This window comes from Trichechus manatus, unplaced genomic scaffold, assembly GCF_000243295.1.
Source record: "Trichechus manatus latirostris isolate Lorelei unplaced genomic scaffold, TriManLat1.0 scaffold00036, whole genome shotgun sequence".
In the NCBI taxonomy this organism is placed as follows: Eukaryota; Metazoa; Chordata; class Mammalia; order Sirenia; family Trichechidae; genus Trichechus; species Trichechus manatus.
The window spans coordinates 15,969,559-15,994,475 of NW_004443972.1; the positions used below are offsets into that span (position 1 = coordinate 15,969,559).

Consider the following 24,917-nt stretch of genomic DNA (forward strand, 5'->3'; position numbering starts at 1 on the left):
ATTTACAGTCTTGGAAACCCTACGGGGCAGTTCTACTTTGTCCTAGAGGGTCGCTATGAGTCGGAATCGACTCAATGTCAGTGGGTTTGGTTTAGTTTTCTTAATGGAATCACCAAACTTTCAGTTTCCTAGATTCAAAATCTTAATCTTCTCTGAGTCATCTTCCTCCTTGGATCCACCCTTTATTCCACATTCTATCAAGGACAAATCCTGAGGCAGAAACTTTCCCCTACCTTTCCAATAAAATACAAATCTTCCTCTGGTATTCAAGTTCTCCCACAGTATGACCCTAACGAATACCAGACAAGACAGGCAGCCAAGTTAGTCCCGTCTTCAATCTGGGGCTCGAGCTGCTCACCCCACCCTGGAGATTTATTCAAATGTCAAGCTTTTCCTAATGCCTCCAAATCACATGTGATCACTCCCTACTTTGTAATCTCTGTAGCACTTTCTATCTCTCCCACGATACTTACACATTCTGGTCTACATTACATGTGAAATTTATTTTCTTTACAAGACAAGAACCTCGTTAAGAGAAGGAAATGTATCTTAGTACACTCTAGTAAAATTACTGGCATAATGCTTGATAAATATTTATTAAAGTTGATAAAAATGGTATTCACCACTCACTTCTCCTTGTTCAATTTCTCCTCCAGTGTGGCTTAGTCTTATGTTTTAATCAGATTTATAATCCTGTTGTTGTTGTTAGGTGCCGTCAACTTGGTTCCAACTCATAATGACCCTATATACAAACAAACGCTGCGCAGTGTTTACTATGTTTATAATCATAGTAAAATTATAATGCTACTATATGTCTATTGGTGTCCCTGGGTGGTGCAAATGGTTAACACACTAGGCTGCTAACCAAAAAGTTGGAGGTTCAAGTCCACCAAGAGCTCCTTGGAAAAAAGGCCGGGCAATCTACTTCTTTAAAATCAGCCACTAAAAAACCTTATGGAGCATAGTTCTCTGACACACATGGATCACCATGAGTTGGAGTTTAGTTTTTGGTTTATATGCCCATTACTTCCTAAAGCAGTGCTGTTGGGATTTGCCAGACAGTGATCCTTACAAGAAAGTTTCCTTTTCATATATCAGGCATCAAGCAAATTATAAACTAGGCATCTTCTCTGTACTGTGTAATCTTGTAGAGTTGCACATTAGACAGCTAACCAGGAACTGAGTTTCACATAATCAGCTACATTAAAAGGGATTACTTTGTTAGATGCCAGGAAAAACAGGTTCCTCCTGTATCCTTCTGCCTCTACCTTGAGCCTTTGATTCTACTGGATATTTAACAGGACTTAAGGAAATCTCATTTTTCTAACAAAATTTTGTTCTATATATCATGGCTAAATATCTCGCTAAGCATCCTGGAGAAATGCATCTTTCTGTAGCCTGGAGCAGACGAGGAACATAGGCATTGATGAGGGGAGGATGAAGATGACCTGGCACTCACAGTATATTTGCGGAGGTCGTGAAGCACAGTGGTAACAATATGGACTCTGAAGTCAAGACTGTCAGAACTCAAGTTCCGGCTCCCTCATTATCAGCTGTGTTATACTGAGCAACAACAAAAAGTGACCTCTCTCAACTTCATCTTTAAAATGGGGATAATACTACTACTCAAAGTTGTTCTAAGAATTAAATAATAAAGCACTCAGCACAGTAACTGGTACACAGTAAGCAACTGATAAATGTTAGCTGCTAGCATTACTTAGGCACTTACTACGTTACACAGATTTTTTTCCCCCCCACAAACATGTATTATGAAATGAACACAGGAAAATATGAAGGGAAAGGTTATAAATTTCTAAGTTTCATGGTAGTCCAATAAAGAAATTCTAAATAAAACCAAGGGCCAAATAAGGGCCAAGACTTTAGAGGCTTTTATTCCTGATGGCACTATCTTCCCTTCATGTAACAGTTAAACACCCCCAAGCTGCTGCTACAGTAATCTGAGGTTCATATAAATGAACACTGGATGGATATAAAGTAAATTCCATCTGTACTCACAGAGGAGACGAAGATTTAAAAAAAAAAAATCCTGTGCTAACAGTCATTATTTTCTGTGCTGGTTTCCCAATTAACTTCTGGTAAGGCTAATATGAAAGTTGGTTTGCCAACAACTTGTACAGTATTTGGGAATAAGGGGGAAAATGGCTCCTCAGCATGCCTGCTGTTAGTTGCCACTGAACTGATTCTGACTCATGGTGGAGACCCAGGTGTGCAAATTAGAACTGCTCCATAGGGTGTTCAAGGATGTGACCTTTCACAGGCAGATCACCAGGCCTGCCTGCCGAAGTACCTCTGGGTGAGTTCGAACTGCCAACCACTTGGCTAGTAGTCCAGCGCTTAACCATCTGCTCCACTCAGTGACCTCCAGCAGGCCGAACCATAAGAAAAAAATTCATAAAGAAAAAGCTAGTTGACAATAAGGAGGACTGGCTACGTTTCTAAAAATCCATTCTTTCCAGCATATTCTACACCAAGGAGAAATCAGAAAATGGACATAACTGAGATTTTCTGCCAAAATATCTGCAGAGTCAAAACACATGCATACAGTGGGTACCTGGCAATAATAAATGTAACACTGGAGTTTTCAACTACTCATGAACAACACTGAGAGTCTACGGCCTGTAGTTATTTTTAATTTTGTTGACGCATGTGTTTGAAATGTGGGTACCCTTAGAGAGAGACAGGTGAGTCAGGAAGCCAGTGAAGAAGTGTAGCCTGTCACTCAGAGTCTGTATTTCAATAAGGTTTACCTCTGACTGTATGTGCAGCAATTCTCGAGAAGGAATATTATGTTAATTTGTTGAGACTGCTCACCCCCATCCCCACCCCCACCCCCAAAAACCTAACTGATAGCTCTAAAGATAAAAGAGAACAGAAAATAAAAAGAGGTGTAAGAAAGAGATGGATCTCTATTGGAATACAGGTATTTCATGGGGGATTTTTTTATGCTAAAATTATATTCGTGAAATTCTGGAATTTTCCAAAAGCCTTCAGACTATACCTTCATATGTCAAAGACCTACTGTATATAAAGTACTTCCCAAAGTGCCAGAAATCTTCCATACTAAGAAAGGAAATGAAGCAGCTAACACGATCAAGAAAATGATTCTATATGGCTTATCCAGGAGATGAACTGGGGAAGAACATTCAGTTAAATACACTATTGCTCCTAAACTCTCCAATCTGCTTTGACTTCCATTAAAAAACACATACACACACACACATATATATAAATATCACGAAGATGATGTATCTTGCTCAGTCTCCAATCCATCATGCGTTAAACTATTTGACTACATGGAATCTTACAGGAATATTGTCCACAGTGGGAGAGTTAAATTAAAATTAGTGATTCAACGTTTTGACTCAGTAGATTGGCATGCCTTTTTTAAAAAACAAAATGAGACACAGTCTGAAAACTTCACATCGTAGATCACACTTTCCAGCAAAATGCTCAAGTTCCTTGATTTAAGCCCTCATTGTTACTTATGTAATAAGAGTTATAACTTGGCTGTCTTTGCTAGCAAAAAAATAAATAAAGACAGTTAAATTCAGTTAAATCCACTATTGCTCCCCTATTCTCAAATCTGCTTTGACTTCCATTTAGTAGTTAACTGCTTAACTGTGTGCGCCACCCAGGGACCTCGAGCATTTGTTCAGGCTTCTTGGACTTGGTCCTTTGGGGATACCTGAAAGATCTCTGATAACCTCGTTTCAAACTCTCTCTTCAATTTAAAGTGAAAACTCGAGTCCCTTTTGAGTGGAATGATTTTCCTACTTCATTGCAGGATCACTGTTCTATTTTAAACTCAAAGTCCCTTCCGTTTCATGTAGTTTCTATACATTTCAAAGAACTATCATATCTACCTAGGGATTTCAGAATGCCAGGTCTGGCAGGCCCACTGGAACTTTCAGAATAAATGCTGAGAATAACTTCACAATAAGGGTAAAAGTCGATTAATTAAGCATAAAAAAGTACTTCCACCTTACCAGAATGCTTTCTCTTTCAAAATTTCCCCTAAAAGTAGCCTAATCATTTTGGAATAAAAATGGGTAGAGGAAAAACAACTTTCAGCAGAGAGAATGTTTATGAAATTTTAGAGTTACAGAAATAAAGATGTATACAGAAAGAATATAACCATTTCAAGTGGTCTATTTTCCTGACAGTTGCCGTAATTTTTTATGACAATCAGAATAACTTAAAATATCCTTTTAAAATCAGTGTTCAGTAAATAAATTAGTGGTTTCAGAAAAGCATTTAAGTCACTAGGTTTTAGGTGTGGACAACATGAAAAAAGCATGGCCACTTCTGGGAAACAGAGGGAAGGGCTGGATTTAGGGTCTAAGAGGGAACCAGTGAGATCCGCCTATCTCCTGTGCACACTCTCTTACAGTTAATGCAACTCAAATTTTCCCTTTATTCAGAGCTTAAACCTTACAGTCATTTTTATAGTTTCTTTTATCCCAAGTCTAATCACACTCCAAGTCCTGATATTCTTATCTCCAAGACATGGCTCTGCAGTCCCAGCACCTTCTTCCCTTCCCATTTCATATCACTGTCCTAGGTCAGGGTCACATTATCTGTCACATGTAAGAGTCTCTCCTCCAAGTCAACCTTTCTAGTTTTGTAAGAATTACCATCTGAGGAAAAAAAAAAAAAGACTGAATTATGTTACTCTTCCACCCAAGGGCTGATTCTTTCCCTGTTAACTAAAGAATAAACTCTAAACTTCAGCTTAATTCAAGGTGCTAACAATATGCCCCCAATCTGCATTTCCACTTCATTTTCCTCTATGCCCACACACTCTCTGCTCTGGACACCAGAAGCTCTAACAACTGCCCAGTGGCAGCTATGGGCTCTTGGGCTCTTCATGAGGCCTGGGGGACACGATTCAATCCGTCATGAAATCTTCCTTGTCCTTTAAGGTTAAGATGACATTTCCTTTCTAAAACCTACGCCGCTCCCCACACATCAAGGTTAACAATGCCTTCCTCTGACTTCTCATAGAACACAGCGCTGATTATAACATTTACCTTATTCTGTCTTAAATTATGGTTGGATGTTTACGTCTACCCCTGTTGACCTGTCTTGCTTTTCTGTTTCAACTTTCTAAAATTTGTATTGTATTCAAAAGAATTAAAAAAAAAAAAAAAAATTGAAGAACACCAGAAACAAAGGAACAGAAAATGAAAATGTAGTGGCTATTATAAACAGGTAAAAACACCATATTTCAAAAATATTTCCTTTTAATTAGTAAGAGGTTATAAGATTTTCAACATAATTTAAATTCACATTCATAATAAAATCATAAGTTTTTTTTAAACCATTTAGAAATCTACAGAATGAAAGGAAAAAAGTCAGTTCACCAAGGATTTATTTGGGAATGAGAGAAATGAGAGAAAAACTGGAGAAGCCGGAGGGGTAGAAATATCTCACTTTGTCTTACTATCGCTAGACTGTTCTTTCCTTTAAAATAAGTTGTTGACACATCTAAGTTATCGGGGCCTTTCCATATGATGTCAATACCACAGCAACCTCTAAGCTACCTAGCCTTGGCCAACCAAGATGTTCACATTTGCTCCCACTGTGAGTCAGGAAGAAGCATGGACCTAAAACTTAACATACTAATGCTGTTTTAAAATCTAAAAAAAACTCTGGACACAGTGGAAGATTTTACAAGTAGTAGTACTTACTATGGCAGAATATATCAGGGGTGGATCAATGAGGCTGAAACTAGTCTTCTCCAAGTACCAAGAAAAAAGTGCCTCAAGGGAGAGGAGGCTGGAGGTTATATTAACATAACCCATTTTCATGGCTTTCCCAACTTTCAAGATCAGAATCTGACGTTTTTCTCATTTTTAAATGTATGGTTAGATACGATTTAAGTTTATTCTAGTAATTGGGATGCTGAGGATTGAAGGAACAGGGAAACTAATATTTGTTCAGTGACAACCGTGTTCCAGGCAGTGAACCTAGTTCTTTATTTAATAAACATTACTTGATTTAATCCTGACCATAACCCTATGATACAGGCATCATCTGACCTAACCGGAGCCCTAGTGGCGCAATGGTTAAGAGCTTGGTTGCTAACCAAAAGGTCAGCAATTTGAATCCACCAGCCACCCCTTGGAAACCCTATGGGATAGTTCTACTCTATCCTATAGGGTCACCATGAGTCAAAATCGATTCAATGGCAACGGGCTTGGTTTTGGTTTTTTGACCTATTTTACAGACAATTGACTGAAAATTAGGTACTTGCCCAGCACTATGGCAGATACTCTAGGGTACCAAAAGCTGGCAACCTTGACCACAATAATTTTATAATCTAGTTGAGAAATCTGTGACTATGATATACTATCAGCATTACATACTGCAGAGGACATGCTGCTAAATAATGCAGTATGCACTTAAAGAACAGAACTACATGGAAACGGGATGCCATTTGTGGGGTGGCTATATGTAAACCAAAATAAGGAGGAGAGTTATTAGCGTGGTCCAGGCCTTAAGGAGACAGGGAGAACTTGGACTTAAAGAATCTAACAGGTTTGGAGGCATCTGAGGTGAGGAAGCAGCATGAGCGAACAGTTCTCACTTGTCTCACTATAGGGGGAGAGGAAAGACCACCCAATTCTTCTGGCAGTCAGAAGGAAGAGGAAGTGCCAAAGAAAAAATCTACAGGACTTGATGACTAAGGGAACAGGGAGAAAAGAGGGAAGGAATAGGCAAAGATGGCTCTAAAACTCCAAGTTTAGGGGAGTAAATGTGGAAAAGTGACAGTTTGGAGAAGGAGGAGATAATGTTGTATCTGAGGTGCTAATAAAACATTCAAGGTGAAAATTTGGTAGAAAACCAGAAACAGTACAGAATAACCCTATGACAGGATGGGGCTGCATTAGAATCAGCCAAGAAAAGCAGAACTAAAAGGGTGAAGAACTGAGGATGTAGACAACAGTGGAAAAAGGCTGAAGAAGTTAAGAGAGATGAAGACGCCAGTATAGCTTCACTTAAGAACTTGAAGGCAAAATACAAAATGTTATGGTGGTAAGAAGATGGAAACAATAGGAGCCCTCAACTCATCTGTCTAGAGATTTCCCCTGAGAAATCTGAATGAGAAAAGAAAGATGGTAGCACAGTCAATGGGTTATTTGTTTGGGATGATTTTAGAGAACAGACAGAATTAAGAATCCCTTAGGGTCAAGGGGCAGTAGATGAATTCTTTGGGTTACCCAGATCATTCCAGTTCCTAAATGTATTTATTAACTGCATTGACGTACTCTTGAATAGATAACCTTCCAGAAATAGGCAGCAAAGTTGCAGCAGCCTAGAGTAGTCATAAGGTCCCATACACAGTTCAAAGTAACTAGAGCTGGTCAGCTTCTTTCATTAAATAATCCTAGAAAATGTATCTACTTTCAATCCACATCACCTTACCATTACCACTGTTATTGCTGCTGTCTTGTCCTTCAGTAACTCAACTGGTTGTCCTCCAGTGTGAGACCCCTACAGTACATGTCCCCTTCCTCTTAACCATATTTGGTCTACCTTTTCCAGTGTCATGAGTCTCTCTTTGACTTAAGGTTGGGCTGCTTTTTCACTGTAGTCTCTTTTAATAATACAGCATCTGCTTCTTCTACTGTCATTTCTTCTAATATAGTAATCTGTGTATTCTACTCCACAGAGCTTTTTAAAAATGCTTTTTGTTTTTCTCTCCAGTTTTTACAATTTTCATGTCATTCTTGCCTTCAGGCATTGTTGTGTAGAATTGGCCCCTATTATAAACATAAATATTCCTGAGTATTGTTTCCCATCTTTTTGTCATATAACCCTCTAAAATATCTGTCATAGTTTGAATTATGTCCCCCAAAAATATGTGTATCAATTTGGCTGGGCCATGATTCCCAGAATTGCGTGGCTGGCCTCCATTTTGTGATTGTAATTTTATGTTAAAGAGGATTAGGGTGGGATTGTAACACCACCTTTACTCAGGTCACATCCCTGATCCAATGTAAAGGGAGTTTCCCTGGGGTGTGGCCTGTACCACCTTTTATCTCTCAAGGGTAGAGAGCTGGGGACCTCATACCATCAACAAAGCACTGCCGGGAGCAGAGCGCATCCTTTGGACTGGGGTCCCCTATGCGGAGAAACTCCTAGTCTGGTGTTGGGGGAGGTTGATGAGAAGGCAGAGAGAGAGAAAGAGAAAGCTTTCCCCTGGAGATGATGCCCTGAATTTGGACATTTAGCCTACTTTAACTGTGAGGAAATAAACTTCTCTTTGTTAAAACCATCCACTTGTGGTATTTCTGTTATAGCAGCACTAGATGACCAAGACAATATCCAATCCCCACAAAAAGCCAAAATATTTGTTTCAACTGTTGCTCCCCTCCCCAGTGCATCCTCATCAGTAAGAGCAGTGTTAAATTTTTATTTCTAAAACTTTTTTTTTCTTTTTTAGAGTTACGAGAAGTTCCTGATAGCTACTTTTCTCAAATCTCTTAATTATGTCCACTGGGTTTTTTAAACTCTAGGATGAGTCACTTTCCCAATAGGTTTTTTTTTTAACTTTTCCTTTTTTTTTTTTCAATTGTGCTTTAAGTGAAAATTTACAGTTCAAGTTAGTTTCTCGTACAAAAATTTATACACACATTGTTATGTGACCCTAGTTGCTCTCCCTATAATGTGACCGCACACTCCTCCTTTCCATCCTGGATTTCCCGTGTCCATGCAAGAAGCTTCTGTCCCTTTTTTCCTTCTCATCTCACCTCTGGACAGGAGCTGCCCATTTAGTCTTATGTATCTACTTGAGCTAAGAAGCGCTCTCTTCACGAGTATCATTTTATGTCCTGTAGTCCAGTCTAATCTTTGTCTGAAGAGTTGGCTTCGGGAATGATTTCATTTCTGGGCTAACAGAGAGGCTGGTGACCATGTCTTCCGGGGTCCCTCCAGTCTCAGACCATTAAGTCTGGTCTTCTTACTAAAATTTGAGTTCTGCATCCCACTTTTCTCCTGCTCCATCAGGGAATCTCTGTTGTGTTCCCTGTCAGGGAGGTCACTGGTGGTAGCTGGGCACCATCTAGTTCTTCTGGTCTCAGGCTGATGGAGTCTCTGGTTTATGTGGCCCCTTCTGTCTCTTGGGCTAATATTTTCCTTGCGTCTTTGGTGTTCTTCATTTCCTTTGCTCCAGGTGGGTTGGGACCAATTGATGCATCTTAGATGGCTGCTTGCTAGCTTTTAAGACCCCAGATGCCACTCACTAAAATGGGATGCAGAACATTTTCATAATAAATTCTGTTATGCCAACTGACCTAGATGTCCCCTGAAACCACGGTCCCCAGACCTCCACCCATGCTACTCTTTCCCTCAAAGTATTTGGTTGTATTCAGGAAACTTCTTAGCTTTTGGTTTAGTCCAGTTGTGCTGATTTCCCCTGTACTATGTTGTCCTTCCCTTCACCTAAGATAATTCTTATCTACTATCTACTTTCTGTCTCTTGGGCTAATATTTTCCTTGTGTCTTAGGTGTTCTTCATTCTCCTTTGCTCCAGGTGGGTTGGGACCAATCTATGCATCTTAGATGGCCGCTTGCTAGCTTTTAAGACCCCAGACACCACTGACCAAATTTCCATTAGGTTCTTGTCACTTCCATTTCACCAACTAGTTACTCTTTACTGGAGACAATTACGTCCAGAATAGGAACTCTCTTTTTTGCTTTCTCTACCTGCTAAGACAAAAACTGTCAGCAAGTCAAATCCGGAATTTATTAGATGCTCGGGGTTGAACAGAATGAAGAATCTAGCAGATATCCAAGATAAAGTCCTCTATTACTGTTATGTCTTGCCTCTGTATGATACATATCAAGAAAACTATCATCAGAGTTAAATATCAAACCTGGAATTTTGCAAGAGCCTTTTTCGCAAATGACAGGAGAGTGACAGTGGCAACAAGTCATTGCTGCTATTGATAATAGCAAATAGAATGATGTTTATACATGTTAAGAAAATCCACATACATCAAGCAGACCAATAACAAAAACATGAATTTCCTAGGAAAAATGATAAAATGCGCTTCTGTTGCATTTGGAATATGATTTGATTCAATAAAAAAATTACTGATTCAATTTTTCGAGTATTCACTCACTGTATATGAAAGATGGTACCACTGTATTATTTTACGGTGTCTCACCTTACAGAAACCAAAACTAGCTGAGGAACAATTTGTCTTTTGAAATCCTCCCCACTTCTCTTATACGTCAAGAATTGGAGGGTTAGCTTCATTCTTTTGTTTGCTACAAAATTGTATTTTCAGCTCCTTAGACTTTATGGTGATCTATCTACCTGTAATTATACCACAAGAGCGTAAGAAGGCCAGTGAAAGGCCAGCAGCAGACAAGACAGCAAAAGGCCTATTTGTGGTCTCCAAACAGCTGCAATAGGGCAGGGCACACTTGGCAAAGTTCCTTCTGCTTCAGGCGACACATGACAAACCCCAAGAGCAGGACTTGCTTTCAGAGCCGTCCCTAGGACAGGGCATTATTTCACTGCCTAGAAGCCAAGGGCTAAAGCCAAAGTCTAAGAAGCTTAACCAAAAAGGATAGCACGGGAAAAGCATGGGGAGAGTCCTAACAACAACGGGCTTTTGGAAAGCTCTCCTCAATCTTAAAGAACCACCTATCACCCCAACCCTCCTCTCTAAAAACAAAGCAAAGCAAAACAACCACCAACTGCTTATGGAAGGCCAGATACTTTTAGTTTCAGTTTGCAAATATTGCCCCAGTGAGTTTTGAAATGTGTTTTATTCTTAAAAAGAAGAAGAAGTAATAAACCTGGATTTTACCTGGGACAACAGAAATAAGATGCTATTGATGAGAGGTTCTTTCTGCAATGGGAATATCTCTCAGGAAATAAGAAACTTTCCTTATGCATGTAAGGATATGTAAGAAGCTATAAAATTCCTTTTTTAAAGGACCATTATTGTCACAGGATAAGTCAAAGATGGTGTTATAGTTACAGGCTTTTATACTCAATGTGATTAGATGCTTTTAATCTTTACACAATGATCTTTGCATGGTACAGTAGTACTTCTGGCTCTTTAGTTTAAATTAGTGCTTTCGTACTTGGTGAGCTAATGTAATTGCAACAAACTAGCATACGTACACTCTATTCATTGACAACATTAGCATATAATATGAGTTTATTTTAGAACTTTATGCACACGCACACATTTATTCACAAGACTCAGAAAAGCTGAAACTTACCAAATGCAAGAGGGTGAACAAGCTGGGCCACAAAACTACAAATGCTACTAAAGACAGACTAACATGGTCCCAGCTGGAATTAAGAGTTCTACATATATCTAGGATAAAGTTAGACGGTAACTACCTTTCTGACAAACAATGATAGTTAAAATTTCTTATGAGGTAAATCGGACTCCTAAGGAGCTTCCACTCCTGCAAAAGATCTAGCCCCAAGTTTTTAAAAATTCACATTTTACTTCTCATATGCCAATTTCTATTGAGAGAATGCTCTAATTTATCTTGTTATATAGGTATTCTGCTGATGCTAACACTAAGTGTCCAAGGATAATACTTGGAAACACTTTCATCATTGCAATTCTGAGAGTGCACAGATTGTCTCATACTAGACTTCTCAACAGCAACGAACAAGAACAACAGAATTTTCCTGGAGTCCCTGGGTGGTGCAAACTGTTAATGTGCTCAGCTGCTAAATGGAAGGTCAGCAGTTTGAGTCCATCCAGAGGTGCCTTGGAAGAAAGGTACGGTGATCTACTTCCAAAAAATCAGCCACTGAGAACTCTGTGGAGCATAGTTCTACACTGACACACACAGGAGGTTGCCATGAGTCAGAATCAACTCAATGGCAACTGGTTTTTTAAACTTCTCTTATAATACAATTTATATCGCTTTATATGATCAAAGAAACATACAGCAGCTAAAAACAACAAGAACTACTACTACTTACGGCTGACACAGCTTCACCAGGTCCTGGTCTGTGGTGTTGGGAGGCAGTCCTCGGATATAGAGGTTCGTTTTACTTAGTTGATCCCATCCTGAGTTGCTACTGCTGCTACTGTTGTTATTACTGCTGGTGGTGCTGGGGCTGGGAGGGGCCATGGGGTGGGCTGGGACTAGAGACTGCTGAAAAACAAAAGACAGCGAGTATTACTAGGATGTAAGATATCTAGAACCATTCAAAGACTATATGATGTCCAAAATACAATGAAATTACCAAAATTTAATACAGATTATCTTAACTTACTTTGATGTACAAACTTTAACATACACATTAAAAAAGAACCATTCATTCTACAAAAAGAAGTCTCTTTCTTTCAAATGAAATTAATAACAGGGTTTTTACTCAGTAGAAAATTCTGTATATGCACCTTAAATATGACTAAATCTATGTAAGATTAATTTATTCACACAGTTTAAGGAACGTACCTACTGAGACTCAAAATTAACTTGCACAGTGTTACCATCACTTTAATATAAAGTTAATTTAGAAATCACCAACACTAGACTTTTGAAAAGGTTTTCAAATTCTGAAGAACCTTTGAGAGTTGCTGATAATTTTATTAAGATGATTCTTCAAAAAAAAAAAATTATTTTTCAAATGTAAGACAAATAGAGTTCAACTAAGACCCTCCAATATGGAAAAGTTCACCTAGTTCTATGACAGACACATGGCTCCATTGAATCATCTAGAGAAGATTCACGGTCACGTGGACTTTCACTTTGGCTAACCTTGTGAAATTTAACCGCTGTGAGAATAGTGTAGCAGTTGGAAACTGTCCCGGGCCTAGCAACAACCAACACAACTTTTGTAAACCATTTAACCGAGGGCCCAGTGTGGCTTTACAGCCAGCAGCCAACCAGGAAGAATGTCTGAAATTATACTCACACCACAGAATTCTCTGTTAACCAATCCAAAGAAACCACAGCTCTCTGACCCTATGCTACACACATGACTTTGGAGGAAGTTAAACGGCTCAGTTTGAGATGGAAGGGAGCACAGCCCCATGGGTCCTCACAGCAAGAATACTCAGCAATTGCACAGTAGTACAGGAATTTTTCACTGCAAAACAACTAAATAATAAATACACTAACCCAAGGACATCATGTATTGAGTAACAGTTTGAAAAGACAAAATTGTCACTAGATATTCAATAAAAGTTTCAAATCTTACAGCTTGATCTTTATTACCACAAACAAGAAAATTACACATATGTAACACAGAATTAAGTGTCTTACAATAAATGTAACCTCGCTTTCTTTGTCAGCAACCTCAACCATCCATTACAGATTCCTGGCTCTACCCAGTTTCTTCCATGATCATCCTAATTCCACAGTATCCCAACTCAATGGAATCCTCATTAATCAACACATGTACCCATTTCTTCTGGCCCTATACTACCCAGTTTCTTCTTCCCACAACCTAGCATCCTTGCTAAGATTTCATCCAAGTCCAAAACCCACTTTATCTAGAAAGATTCTACTTCTAGAGGGAGAGTAGCAAGAAGGGTTTACAATAGCTACTGTATAAAATACTATTTACTGAAGGCTGAATCTGAACTGGCAACATCAGTACTGCTTCATCTAAAAATTAAAAGTGCCTGAGATCACATCCTACCTTAATCTATTTAATGCATGTCCTTAATGAGCAGCTGTACTGATAATCCTTCCACCAGATCTATGGATCTTCTGTAAGAGCTAATGATTCTGCTTTCTAGATGTAGGCCTTGTCTCCTCTCTGCCACAGATGCCTCAGGCCCCTAGCCATGCTGCACCAGGGTCTGTGTTCCTTCTCTGAAGTCACTCAATACAACTGCTAGTTGCTACCTGCAATCACCCAGTCCTTACCACCCAGTTAAGAACAGAGGTACTGGGAAGTAACACACACATTCGCCTCCTGTCCCAGGTCTTTGATTTACAGAGAACTCGTAGTCAGAGCAAGACTGAATTTTTTCTTAAGTCACCTATGATTAATGGCTGAGAATCTGTTCCTAACAGAAAACACGCTGTTATTCACAGAAGGATCCAGTGTGTTCAGTATAGCTATCGGAGGATGAAACATGGTCACCTGGGGAAAGACCTGGAGAAGAAGTCAGAAAGATGCTGTGGATCAGGTCCATCTCCACCCTCACAACTATACCTCTCAGTGGGATTACACCAGTAAGAGGCTGTTATGGATTAATTGTGTCCCTCAAAAATATGTGTCAACTTGGCTAGGCCATTGTTCCCAGTATTGTATGGTTCTCCTCCATTTTGTGATTTGATTTATTTTTCCTATGTGTTGTAAATCCTAACCTCTATAATGTTAATGAGGCAAGATTAGAGGCAGTTATGTTAATGAGGCAGGACACAATCTATAGGATTAAGTTGTATCTTGAGTCAATCTCTTTTGAGATATAAAAGAGAGAAGTGAGCAGAGAGAAGAGAGACCTCCTACTGCCAAGTAAGAAGAGCTAGGAGCAGAGCACGTCCTTTGGACCCGGGGTCCCTGTGCTGAGAAGCTCCTAGACCAGGGAAAGACTGATGATAAGGACCCTCCCCTAGAGCTGACAGAGGAAGAAAGCCTTCCCCTGGAGCTGGTACCCTGACTTTGGACTTCTAGCCTCCTAAACTGTGAGAGAGGAGTCCTGCAGGCGTAGTGGTTAAGAGCTTGGCTGCTAACCAAAAGGTTGGCAGTTCGAATCCACCAGTCACTCCCTGGAAACCCTATAGGGCAGTTCTACCCTATACTGCCCTATAGGGTCGCTATAAGTCAGAACAGACTCAACAGCAATGAGTTTGGCTCTTTGTTTTTTTTTTAAACTAGGAGAGAACAAATGTATTTGTTAAAGCCACCCACTTGTGGTATTTCTGTTATAGCAGCCCTAGATAACCAACACAGAAGCAAGGGAACCATCAAACGTTAGGGCTGCATTCCAATTCTGGATCAGCTTTAACCTCTGTTTTTGTCTGGGGCAGAAAGGGGTGTACAGGGTGTAGGTTTGCGTGATTAAAAGGAATATTTGGTGGGCATGACTTATTTGGAGATTATTCGGACATGTAAGTTTTTAATTTCTGTATTTATTTTTGGCAGAAGAAATAGAACCATGACTTACATTTCAGAATTTACATAACTGATTTAATATGTTTGACAAGCTTTCATATTTATTATAGTAATAACTTCCCCTTCTGCAAAGTAAAAAAATGTGTTGCCATCAAGTCAATTCTGACTCATAGTGACCCTATAGGACAGAGAAGAACTGCCCCATAGGGCTTCCAAGGAGCTGCTGGTGGATTCAAACTGCCGACCTTTTGGTTAGCAGCTGAATGCTTAACCACTGCACCACCAGGGCTCTGTCTCATCTTAGATATCCTTAATATTCATATGCAACTTGGCCTTCTAAGAGTATATCCAAGATGTCTGAGGTAACTTGCAGGTCTATTTGAAATGTATTCTTTCACCAGAATATATAGAGTCTTAAGAGAGGAAAAGTGTGCCAATGTCACACAGTTAGTGGTGGTAGGGCTGGAATTTGAACCCAGGTATGCTGGATAACAAAGATGAGGTCCTTACCAGTACTCTAAATGGCACCCCAAAACACCATATATGTCCTAAATAACCTACTTGAATTTTGTGATTTTTCTGTTCCTACCTTTCTTGCAACCTAATTACCAAATTCAAGCTTCTCTGAAATGTGATACTTGATACCACTGGCAGCTACGGTTTTCTTAAGAAAGCCAAAGGTAACTTTAATTAGCATACAGTTTGTTTTTTTGTTTTGTTTTTAACAGGTTAGCTTTAAAAATAGGGTTGGTTTTTAAAATTCTACTGTATAAATCTTTTCATTAAAGAAAGAATTCTGCAAATAATATTTGAAAGTACAGCATATTATGGCTGAAAATTAGCATTTTCGGAAGGCAGGACTTAAAACAAGGAAAAATTAAACCCTTCCTCTTACACTGAAATGCAAATAATGACAAGCCTTTAACTACAACTTCAGAACTCTGATAAATTCAGAGCAAGTTACAATTTGTAGCTAGACTATGTGACTTGACAGAATGAACAATGAACTTAAAAAAAAAAAAAGGAAAAGCGTAGAAAGGGACATTTTATTTTACCAAACTCCACTTTCATCACTGGTTGGTTTTTTTGCATTTTTGCCTCTCAAATCCCTAAGAAGCTCTGGATTTGAAAAGAGCCCCCTACAGATGAAACTTATAGCTATTTTGTTGTTGTTAGCTCATACACAACTGAAGGAAAAGCTGCCCAGTCCTGCGTCAGCCCCATGATCTGCTGCAGACTGGCCCACTGTGATCCACAGGGTTTTTACTGGCTGATCTTCAGAAGCAGATCACTAGGCCTTTGTTCCTAGTTTGTCTTAGTCTGAGAGCTCCACTGAAATCTGTTCAGCATCACAGCAACACATTAAGCCTCCACTGACAGCCGGTGGTGGCTGCTCATGAGGTGCACTGGACGGGAATCAAAGCCAGGTCTCCCACATAGAAGGCGAGAATTCTACCACTGAACCACCATGCCTCCTAGCTATTTCACATCCATCCAATCTAGTCAGGGAATGTGGTAAGCAGGGGCCCATCTCACAACCAGCTGGTAGTCTGTCTTAGCCTTCTTCGGCCTACTTCACTGTTTTAGGCAGGTAAGCAAGCTACATTCTTGTCTATCCAAGGGGAGGTAAAACAAGCTAATTTGATTTTCACAGTAACATTTATCTGGGTTTAATCTGCATGTCAAAGTTGACAGAAAAACAAAATCAGTGGTGAATAATTGGGTGGTTGTATTAACAGACCCGCTCTGCACTCTCTTCAAGAGTGGATGTGAGCACCAGCAGAAGAGTGCTCCACAGCACTCAGGGAGGATTTGCTCTGTGGACAGCACGGCCACCTCTTTCACACCTCGAAGGTCCCCTGGGCCCCCCTCACTAAGACACAGGAGAAACAACAGGCGCACTGGCATCACAGACAGGGTAATTCTATTTGCCTCTCCATCCCATCATTTCCCACCCCTCCCCACACCAAGTAGTCTCTTTTATATAAATCCAAGTCTAAAGGTCCTTTACAAAAGAAGCAAAAATTAACCACATGTGAACTACAATATATTAGTAATCATGGACATTGTAAATTTCTATTCAGCAAAAACAATTAAAAATAGAAGACCTGTCATAACTTCTATTCCCTCATTTCCTTCCTATTACTAACAGCCTAAAAGAATAGTGTTCTGACCAATCTTTTATTGCTGAAGCTGTCCTCCTCTTTTCCCCTTCTTACTTTTAGCTTACTTTGGACATGTCATCAGGAAAGGCCAATCGCCAGAAAACGACATCACAGTCAGTGAAGTAGGGGGTAGATGAAAGGAGGGAAACCCTCAATGAGATGGAGTCACCCAAAAGCCACAACAATGGACTCAAACATACCAATGACCATGAAGAGGGCAAAGGACCAGGCAACATTTCATTCTGTTTTACAGAAGGGTGCTGTGGTCTGAGGTGACCCGACTGCAAGTAACAACAACACTTTCAGCAACTTCTCCAAGAATGCTAAGATATTTTGAAGGGAACCGAAACCTAGGATCTGCCTTTTAATTTCCATCAAGTCTTCTTTAACCCTTTAATGGTTACTAGTAGATAATCCTACCAGTCACATTTTCCACACCTCCTGGGCCATGGTACAGATATGTACCGTGTGTGATATGCTTCATGGAACATGGTACCGATATGGCTCACTCTACACCAAACTGATAATTTTATGTGCAGCAAGCGCAATGTTTATTTAGTATTTCGTGTGTATTTTTGGGAAAGTTAAGTAGTTAAGTAGCCATAGTTTATGGCTCAAGTGTAACCAGGAAGTATGATGCACTTCTTGGGCCATGGGGCCGATATGGCCTACTTGCAACTGACACCCCATTTTTTCAAATAATAATAAAACTGCTGCCAAACAATGATTCAGCACCCATTTCATTAGTGAAAAAGCTGACATCATTGAAAAAATTTCAAAAAAAAAAAAAAAAAATTCATCCATTAAAGGGCTAAGCATGTAAAGTTTAAGAAGGTTACAATCAACCCCTGTTCCCAAACACACACACACACACACACACCATCACCACCCTATAAAGCAGGGAGGTTTAACACATCAACTATTTCCTTAACCCAGAAATAAAAAATCACTACAGTCACTCCTGAGAGTAGAGAGAAGCTATGGAACATTATCATCTCTACCTGGAAATAGTAAGATAGCAAATGTGGCATGAGCTAAGTACTATTTAAAGACACTGTATACTACACAAGGAGACTGGGTGATGCAGTGAGTAAAGCGCTCGGCTGCTAACTGAAAGGTCAGCGGTTTGACCTCATCAGCTGCTCCACAGGAGAAAAGATGTGGCAGTCTGCTTCTGTAAAGATTTATAGCCTTGGAAACTATAGGGCAGTTCTACTCTGTCCTATAGGGTTGCTATGAGCCAGAATCAACTTGACGGCAGTGGGTTTGGTTTGGGTTGGTATACTACACTCATTCCATATAGTACCTCCTCTATAAGCTTTCAAGATACAAAAGAAATTGAACAATTTAAGGAAAATTTTCAAATGGGGGAAAATACCCAAATGGGCTGATGCTACCACAGTTAACACATTTTCTTTGTTTCCTTTTAGCCAGCTGAGTGGCTGAAGAAAGGGCTGGGGCAGGGACCCACAAGGCTGAGACGGCAAAAGTGAATTGGTGAGAGTTGAGAAACTGGTCCGGGTGGGTCAGGAAAGAAATGTCCGTGGTCTGGATGTTAAAGAAGAACAGCACCTATATTAATGTAGAATAATTGTGTACCTGCACACACACAGATTCTCACTTATCCATACTGCAAGAGAAAGGGCAAATATCAATTAACCCCATTTGATGCAAGGATCTCAATGTTTAAACTCAGCTAATTAGTTTATGAAACTGGTTCTCTTGTTTGGAAACAAACTTTGCATCCTCTAGGACTGTGAAACTGAGCAAAAGATTATTCAATATTTTCTGCTGGATTAAGCCTGTCAAAAGAGAGAGCTCCATGTCATATTAGCTATTCAAATAAAATCTAAAAAGAAAATTTCCCAACAGACTTCACAATTAGTCTGATTCTCCAAGATATCTATCAAAGCTGATCCTTGCATGTGAAACTGCAACCTCCGTATCAAAATCTCTTTACCTAAATCCATAAATAAAACATCAGTTTTTTAGGTTTCAGATGAAAGAAATACATTTAAGTCAAGATTGGCATTAAGTAGACAAACATTTATTGAATACACATGACTGACTGAATGGATAGACCATGCTGCAAAAGTGAAAAGCAACTTAAACAAAAGGGAAAAGTCCTTAGAGATTAAAGCAGCTTGGATAAACTTTTTGGAGGTGGTGGTTGTGGTGGTAAATTGGGTAAGAAGAAAGGGCAAGTAAGTACTGATAATCTATAGAAAATATACCTTAGATATAACATGTGATCTGTGAGGTCAAATTTTTCTTCACCGTCCCACCAAGAAAACTAGATTCCTTATCACCCAAATATCTTTTATGGGTCTGGCTCTTTGCTCCTGCATGCAAACCAGCCCATTTGTTCTGTTCCCTCCAAAGGTTCTTCTAAGAATCACAATGATGCACCAAGCTGCCTTCTGAGAACTTTGGGCCAGAAACACAATGTGGGGTCTTCGGCTATGTGCTCCCTCTAGTTTTCATCATGGCATTTAATTGGGGGAGGGGGGTGTTAAAAACCAACAAAGATACCAGACTGAAGGAATTATATGTAAATTATTCACTAGAAACCTGGAGGGCCAAGAAAGACTACGAAGGGCTTAAGGCAATGGCTTCAAGACTTCCTTACCAGAGAACACATTCTTTCGGAAGGAAAAGCTTTAACAGTAGGCTCCTAGCCTTATCTACCCTTAATTGCATCACATATAATCCTGTGGTAAGGGGTATGGTTTCCAAAAATAGCAAGAGTTCTACAAAGGGAAGATAGGGAGGAAGTAGGATGAAAGGGGCAAGAGACAGAAGGGTTGAGGAAGGCTTCAGAGAATGGTGGATGGCTGAGTGAGCTAAATATTAATTGAACGTCATTAAGAGTAAAAGGAACGGAAATCCTGCGGGCGGGAGGGTTGGGCGGGGGATAGGAGGAGAGGGAGGAAGGTACTAGAAGAGATACAGATGCAAAGATCATTCTTCCTGACAGCCAGTGAAGTGATGGACCTGGCTGGCTCAGAGGGCAGGCTCTGGCAAGTTGCTAGGGGTGGGGCAGAGGAGAGAGGTTCTAGGAAAATAGTTGGAAGAACCCAGAAATCTAGGTAGAATGAGAGTCATAGGGAAAAGAGTTTCAAAACAATAAATGAAGAGGATGGTTTGCGGCAAAAGGAAAACTAGGGAAATTCCCCTTCCCTCCTCCATAAAGTACGCAGTAAAAGAAAAATTACTGGGTGGAAAATCAGAATATCCGAATTCAAGCTGTCTCTGGGCAGCTCAGTTCCTCTCGTGTGAAATGAGCAGGGCAGACTGGATGATTTCTAAGCTTGCTTCCAGCTCTAAAATCCTTTGGCTGGATAATGCTTGGCATCTCCAGCTAAGGCCTATCAAGACAAAACCAAGCCAGCCCTCTGTCTGCCACACAGCCAGTAAAATAGAGCAAGAGGTTAAACTGGCAGACCCCAGGAGGGAAGACTTCTGTTACATTCTGCAGATACAAGGCTGACAGAACTCGTACTACAGTGTCATTTCCCTACACCACTTAGGCCAAGCACTGATATCCTATTTAGTCACAGATGATTATCAGAAAAAATTACAGATGAATAATGCCATATTAAAACTACAACTAGAGTCAAAAGCAGCAAAATTTAAAAACAAAAAACAATATAAGATTCTGAGCTCCCCAGACTGGAGGGTGCTTAAGGTGAAACTATATCTGAAACCACGTCAATAACTTAGATGTATTGGCTTTATGTTAGCAGTAGCCTGGCATCTTTTTGTTTCAACATGTAATCAGTATAAAAAGTTGTACTCCACACTCTATTCAATATCATATATTAAAAAATCCCATAATAGCTCCAAAACAACCTTAAAAGAAAACTGAAAACAATAAGCAAATTACACCCAAACAACTAGCTATCAGAACATGGTAGACACAAAATCTTGCCCAACTTCAGGTGTGCAATTAATTAATTACTCTTCCAGATTCTGAATGGAGGTGTGCAAAGCATGTTTTTCTTCTCCTTCTGAGCCTCAAACAAGGAATTTTCAGATCCACACCAGTTTGCTTACAGAACCATGTAAAAGGGGACAAGAACAGAACCTTCCTTTTTATTCACAAGAAATTGAAAAAATAAAACCTCCTAAGGGAAGTGAAACATTACTTTTATCATGACAGTTCAGAACACCTCTGCAATTCTCTAAATTTCCTGCCTCACCCCCAATATAGTTAGGATTCCAGCACTGACAACTTCCTTCCAGCTGTTTTTTAAAGTCATGTACAGTACAGTCTGTATCTTAGTATTTTTTGTAAGTAACAAAATTATCGCTGAGACTGCAAAGTTCTCAGGGTGGAAATTACCTATTTTAAAATATACTTTCGCCATATTAAGCAACACCTATTGAAAGTATTATGAAATGATTAGCTAAACATTAAATCGGAAAGATTGTATGAGTAAGCTGATTCCCTCCAAAACAACCCAAACCAATTTATTGTTAATTAATTAATTTATAGCTAATATTTTTTCAGATGCAGAGGGACGTATGAATGAGCTTACAATATTACAGGTTTCATAATTTAGCCCCTAGGAAAGAAACAGTATTATCTGTACTTTGATGAAACTGAACGAGTATTTGAACTCTCCCCACAATAATTTAAAAAATGAAGTAATCTTATCTAACACCGTTGTGATTTGTACATTAAAAAAAAAGTAGTTGCCTCTGAGTTGATTCCAACTCACGGCGACCTCATGTTAAGTCATAGTAGAACTGTGCTCCATAAGGTTTTCAATGGCTGATTTATCCAAAGCAGATCACCAGGTCTTTCTTCTGAGGTACCTGTGGGTGGACTTGAACTTCCAACCTTTCCATTAGCAACCAAACACATTAACCATTTGCACCAGATTTGTATGTAGCCAAAGTAAAATATCATCAACAGGAAAAATTTTCGAGTTGATACAATTCAAAAGTTTATGTTTACATTTGTTTCCTTCTCCAGATAAGAGCCAGCAGCTATACATCTGATACAATACAGATAATAACAGTGAGTGATACTAGTGTAGAACAGCTCTTTTATCATGTATCTCTCTGCGTGTATCTCTATGTAAGTGTCTGTATACGTGACTGTGCGTGAGTAGAGAGTCACTCCAAGGGTACAAACTGGGGAATGGATGACTGCCTCTGAGACACTGCCTAGGGCAGTAGCTTTATTTTCTGAACTTTTTTTTGCCTAAAATCCACCCAAGGAATTAACTTTTTGCCTGAGATTTCTGGCGCAGTGGTTAAGAGCTCAGCTGCTAACCAGAAGGTTGGCACTTCGAATCCAACAGCCACTCCTTCGAAACCCTGTGGGAGAGTTCTACTCTGTCCCATAAGGTGGAATCCACTCCACGGCAAAGTGTTTGGTTTGGCCGGTATACACAAAAAAGCACACAAAATAAAACCTATACAAAAATTCTGTGAAGCAACACATTCTTTTACCATAAACAATGTACCTGTCTTAGTTATCTAGTGCTGCTATAACAGAAATACCACAATGGGTGGCTTTAACAAACACATTTATTTTCTCACAGTTTAGGAGGCTAGAAGTTTGAATTCAGGGTGCTGGCTCTAGGGGAAGGCTTTCTCCCTCTGTTGACTCTGGCAGAAGGTCCTTGTCTCTTCTGAGCTTCTGCTCCTGGGCAATCTTCACGTGGTTTGGCATCTCTCTCTTCCCCCAGTTTTGCTCCACTTGCTTGTTTAATCTAATCTCTTTTATATCTCAGAAAAGATTGACTCAAGATACACCCTACACTAATCCTGCCTCATTAACATAACAAAGACAACCCAATTCCAAATGGGCTTATAACCACAGGCATAAAGGTTAGGATTTATAACACATATTCTGGGGGGACACAATTCAATCCATAACAGTACCCTAATATTATCTTTCTTGTCTGTTTCTGTTGTAACAAAAATGCTGGTGGCAACCTACAAAATTGACTTGTACAAGTACCAGCAGTCAACTAGTCAGTTCCAACTCATGGTGATCCCACATGTGTCAGAGTAGAACTCTGTTCCATAGGGTTTTCAATGGCTGATTTTTTAAAAAATAAAAAACCAAGCCCTTCCTTAAAAGCCCCCGCAAGGAAAACCGAAACTCCAAACCTAAAAACCCGAACCGCCAAACGGCCGCAACACCCAAGGGAGCCAAAACCAACCGTTATTATTGTTATTAACTGCAGACAAGTCGACCCCCAACTCAGGGCAACTCCATCACAATGGAATGAAACACTGCCCGGTCCTGTGCCATCCCCATGATCTGACTGCAAACAGAACTGCTGTGATCCACATAGGGTTTTCATTGGCTGATTTTTCACCAGGCCTTTCTTCCTAGTCCTTCTGAGTCTGAAAGCTCTACTGAAACTTGTTCAGCATCATAGCAACACCCAACCCTCCACTGACAGGCGGGTGGTGGCTGTGGTTACTGCCTACAGGTTGAAAAATAGTGGCTTGCAAAGTTCCTCAAAAAGACTTTGATATGCTTATGAATAACCTGCATTGTTAAAATGTGGGTTCTGACTCAGCTGCTCTTCTAACAAGCTTCTAGGTTATAATGCCCAGGCACAATACGGGACTGAATGCAGGTTTCTTGGTTAGTTTGTGGGACTGAACTTAGGGCTCCTTCTCATTATATTTAGTTTCATTACATTATCAAGGAAATAAAATCTTTTACATTTGCTGCACACGAACAAACATGCAATCTTTTTCACTGTCAATCACTATCACCGATTAACCTAATTAGTGACTAGTACCCAAATGGAGCCCTGGTGGCACAGTGGTTAAGAGCTAGGCTGTTAACAAAAAGGTCAGCAGTTTGAATCCACCAGTCGCTCCCTGGGAACCCTATGGGGCAGTTTTACTCTGTGCTATAGGGTCACTACGAGCCGGAATCAACCTGACAGCAACTAGTTTGGTTTTTTTGGCTTAGTACCCAAATTGCGTTTCATAAATCTTTGCCTTCTAAAAGCACAAAACAAGAAATGACATCATCCCTCTCCACCCACCCAAAGAAACAAATTTATGACAGACACCGTATCTAAGTGGAAACTGGCTTTGGGAGACTCCACACTCAGTTACTAGTGAAGGTGGACCACCAGTTGTCTGCCCACCACCACCCTCCCATCCCCAGTTAATCCAAAGCACACAGTGAGCATTTCCAGCACAGGAAGTGAAAAACAGGCCAGGGCCCAAATACCACTGTGGACCCCGGCCTGGACAGAGCAGACAGAAACAGCGGTCTAGGTAGGTGTGGTCTGTAGTGGCCAGGATCTCAGAGTAAAGACAAAGTAGCATAATGGATAATTATCAAACCATTTTGCTAAAAAAGAAAAACACAAGGGGGACACAAACAGCTTTTAAGTTTCTATTTCTCCACATAAGAAAAATCAATTCCTACACTTAAAGTCTTTGGACACTTCTCTACACATCCTGGATTAGATTTAATTTCAAAACAGTACTCTCTGCTTAGTTTAAAAATGAGAGCAAAGGGCAAAGGAATAAACTAAAGGTAACAGCAGATTTTTTTTTTTTTTTACTTTTTAATTTTTTAAAGATCAGAATCAGGCACAATAATTCCTAACCTGGAAAAAAAGTTAGGAAGAAATGGGGAGGCTTCCTTTTCTACACTTGCATCAGGAAGCAGA

The 24,917-nt window shown here is 39.8% G+C and overlaps 1 protein-coding gene across 5 annotated transcripts in view; it reads right to left on the reverse strand.

The window, feature by feature from the left end:
- Positions 1–24,917, reverse strand: part of RBMS1 (RNA binding motif single stranded interacting protein 1) — a 139,982-nt gene that overhangs the window by 88,937 nt on the left and 26,128 nt on the right. For 4 of the 5 annotated variants that reach the window (XM_023730442.1, XM_023730440.1, XM_023730438.1 and 1 more), the window contains exon 2: positions 11,993–12,168. In XM_023730442.1, the coding sequence (XP_023586210.1) occupies positions 11,993–12,168 (176 nt within the window). The remainder of the gene's footprint in view (positions 1–11,992; positions 12,169–24,917) is intronic. The other variant, XM_023730439.1, reaches the window with a different exon arrangement.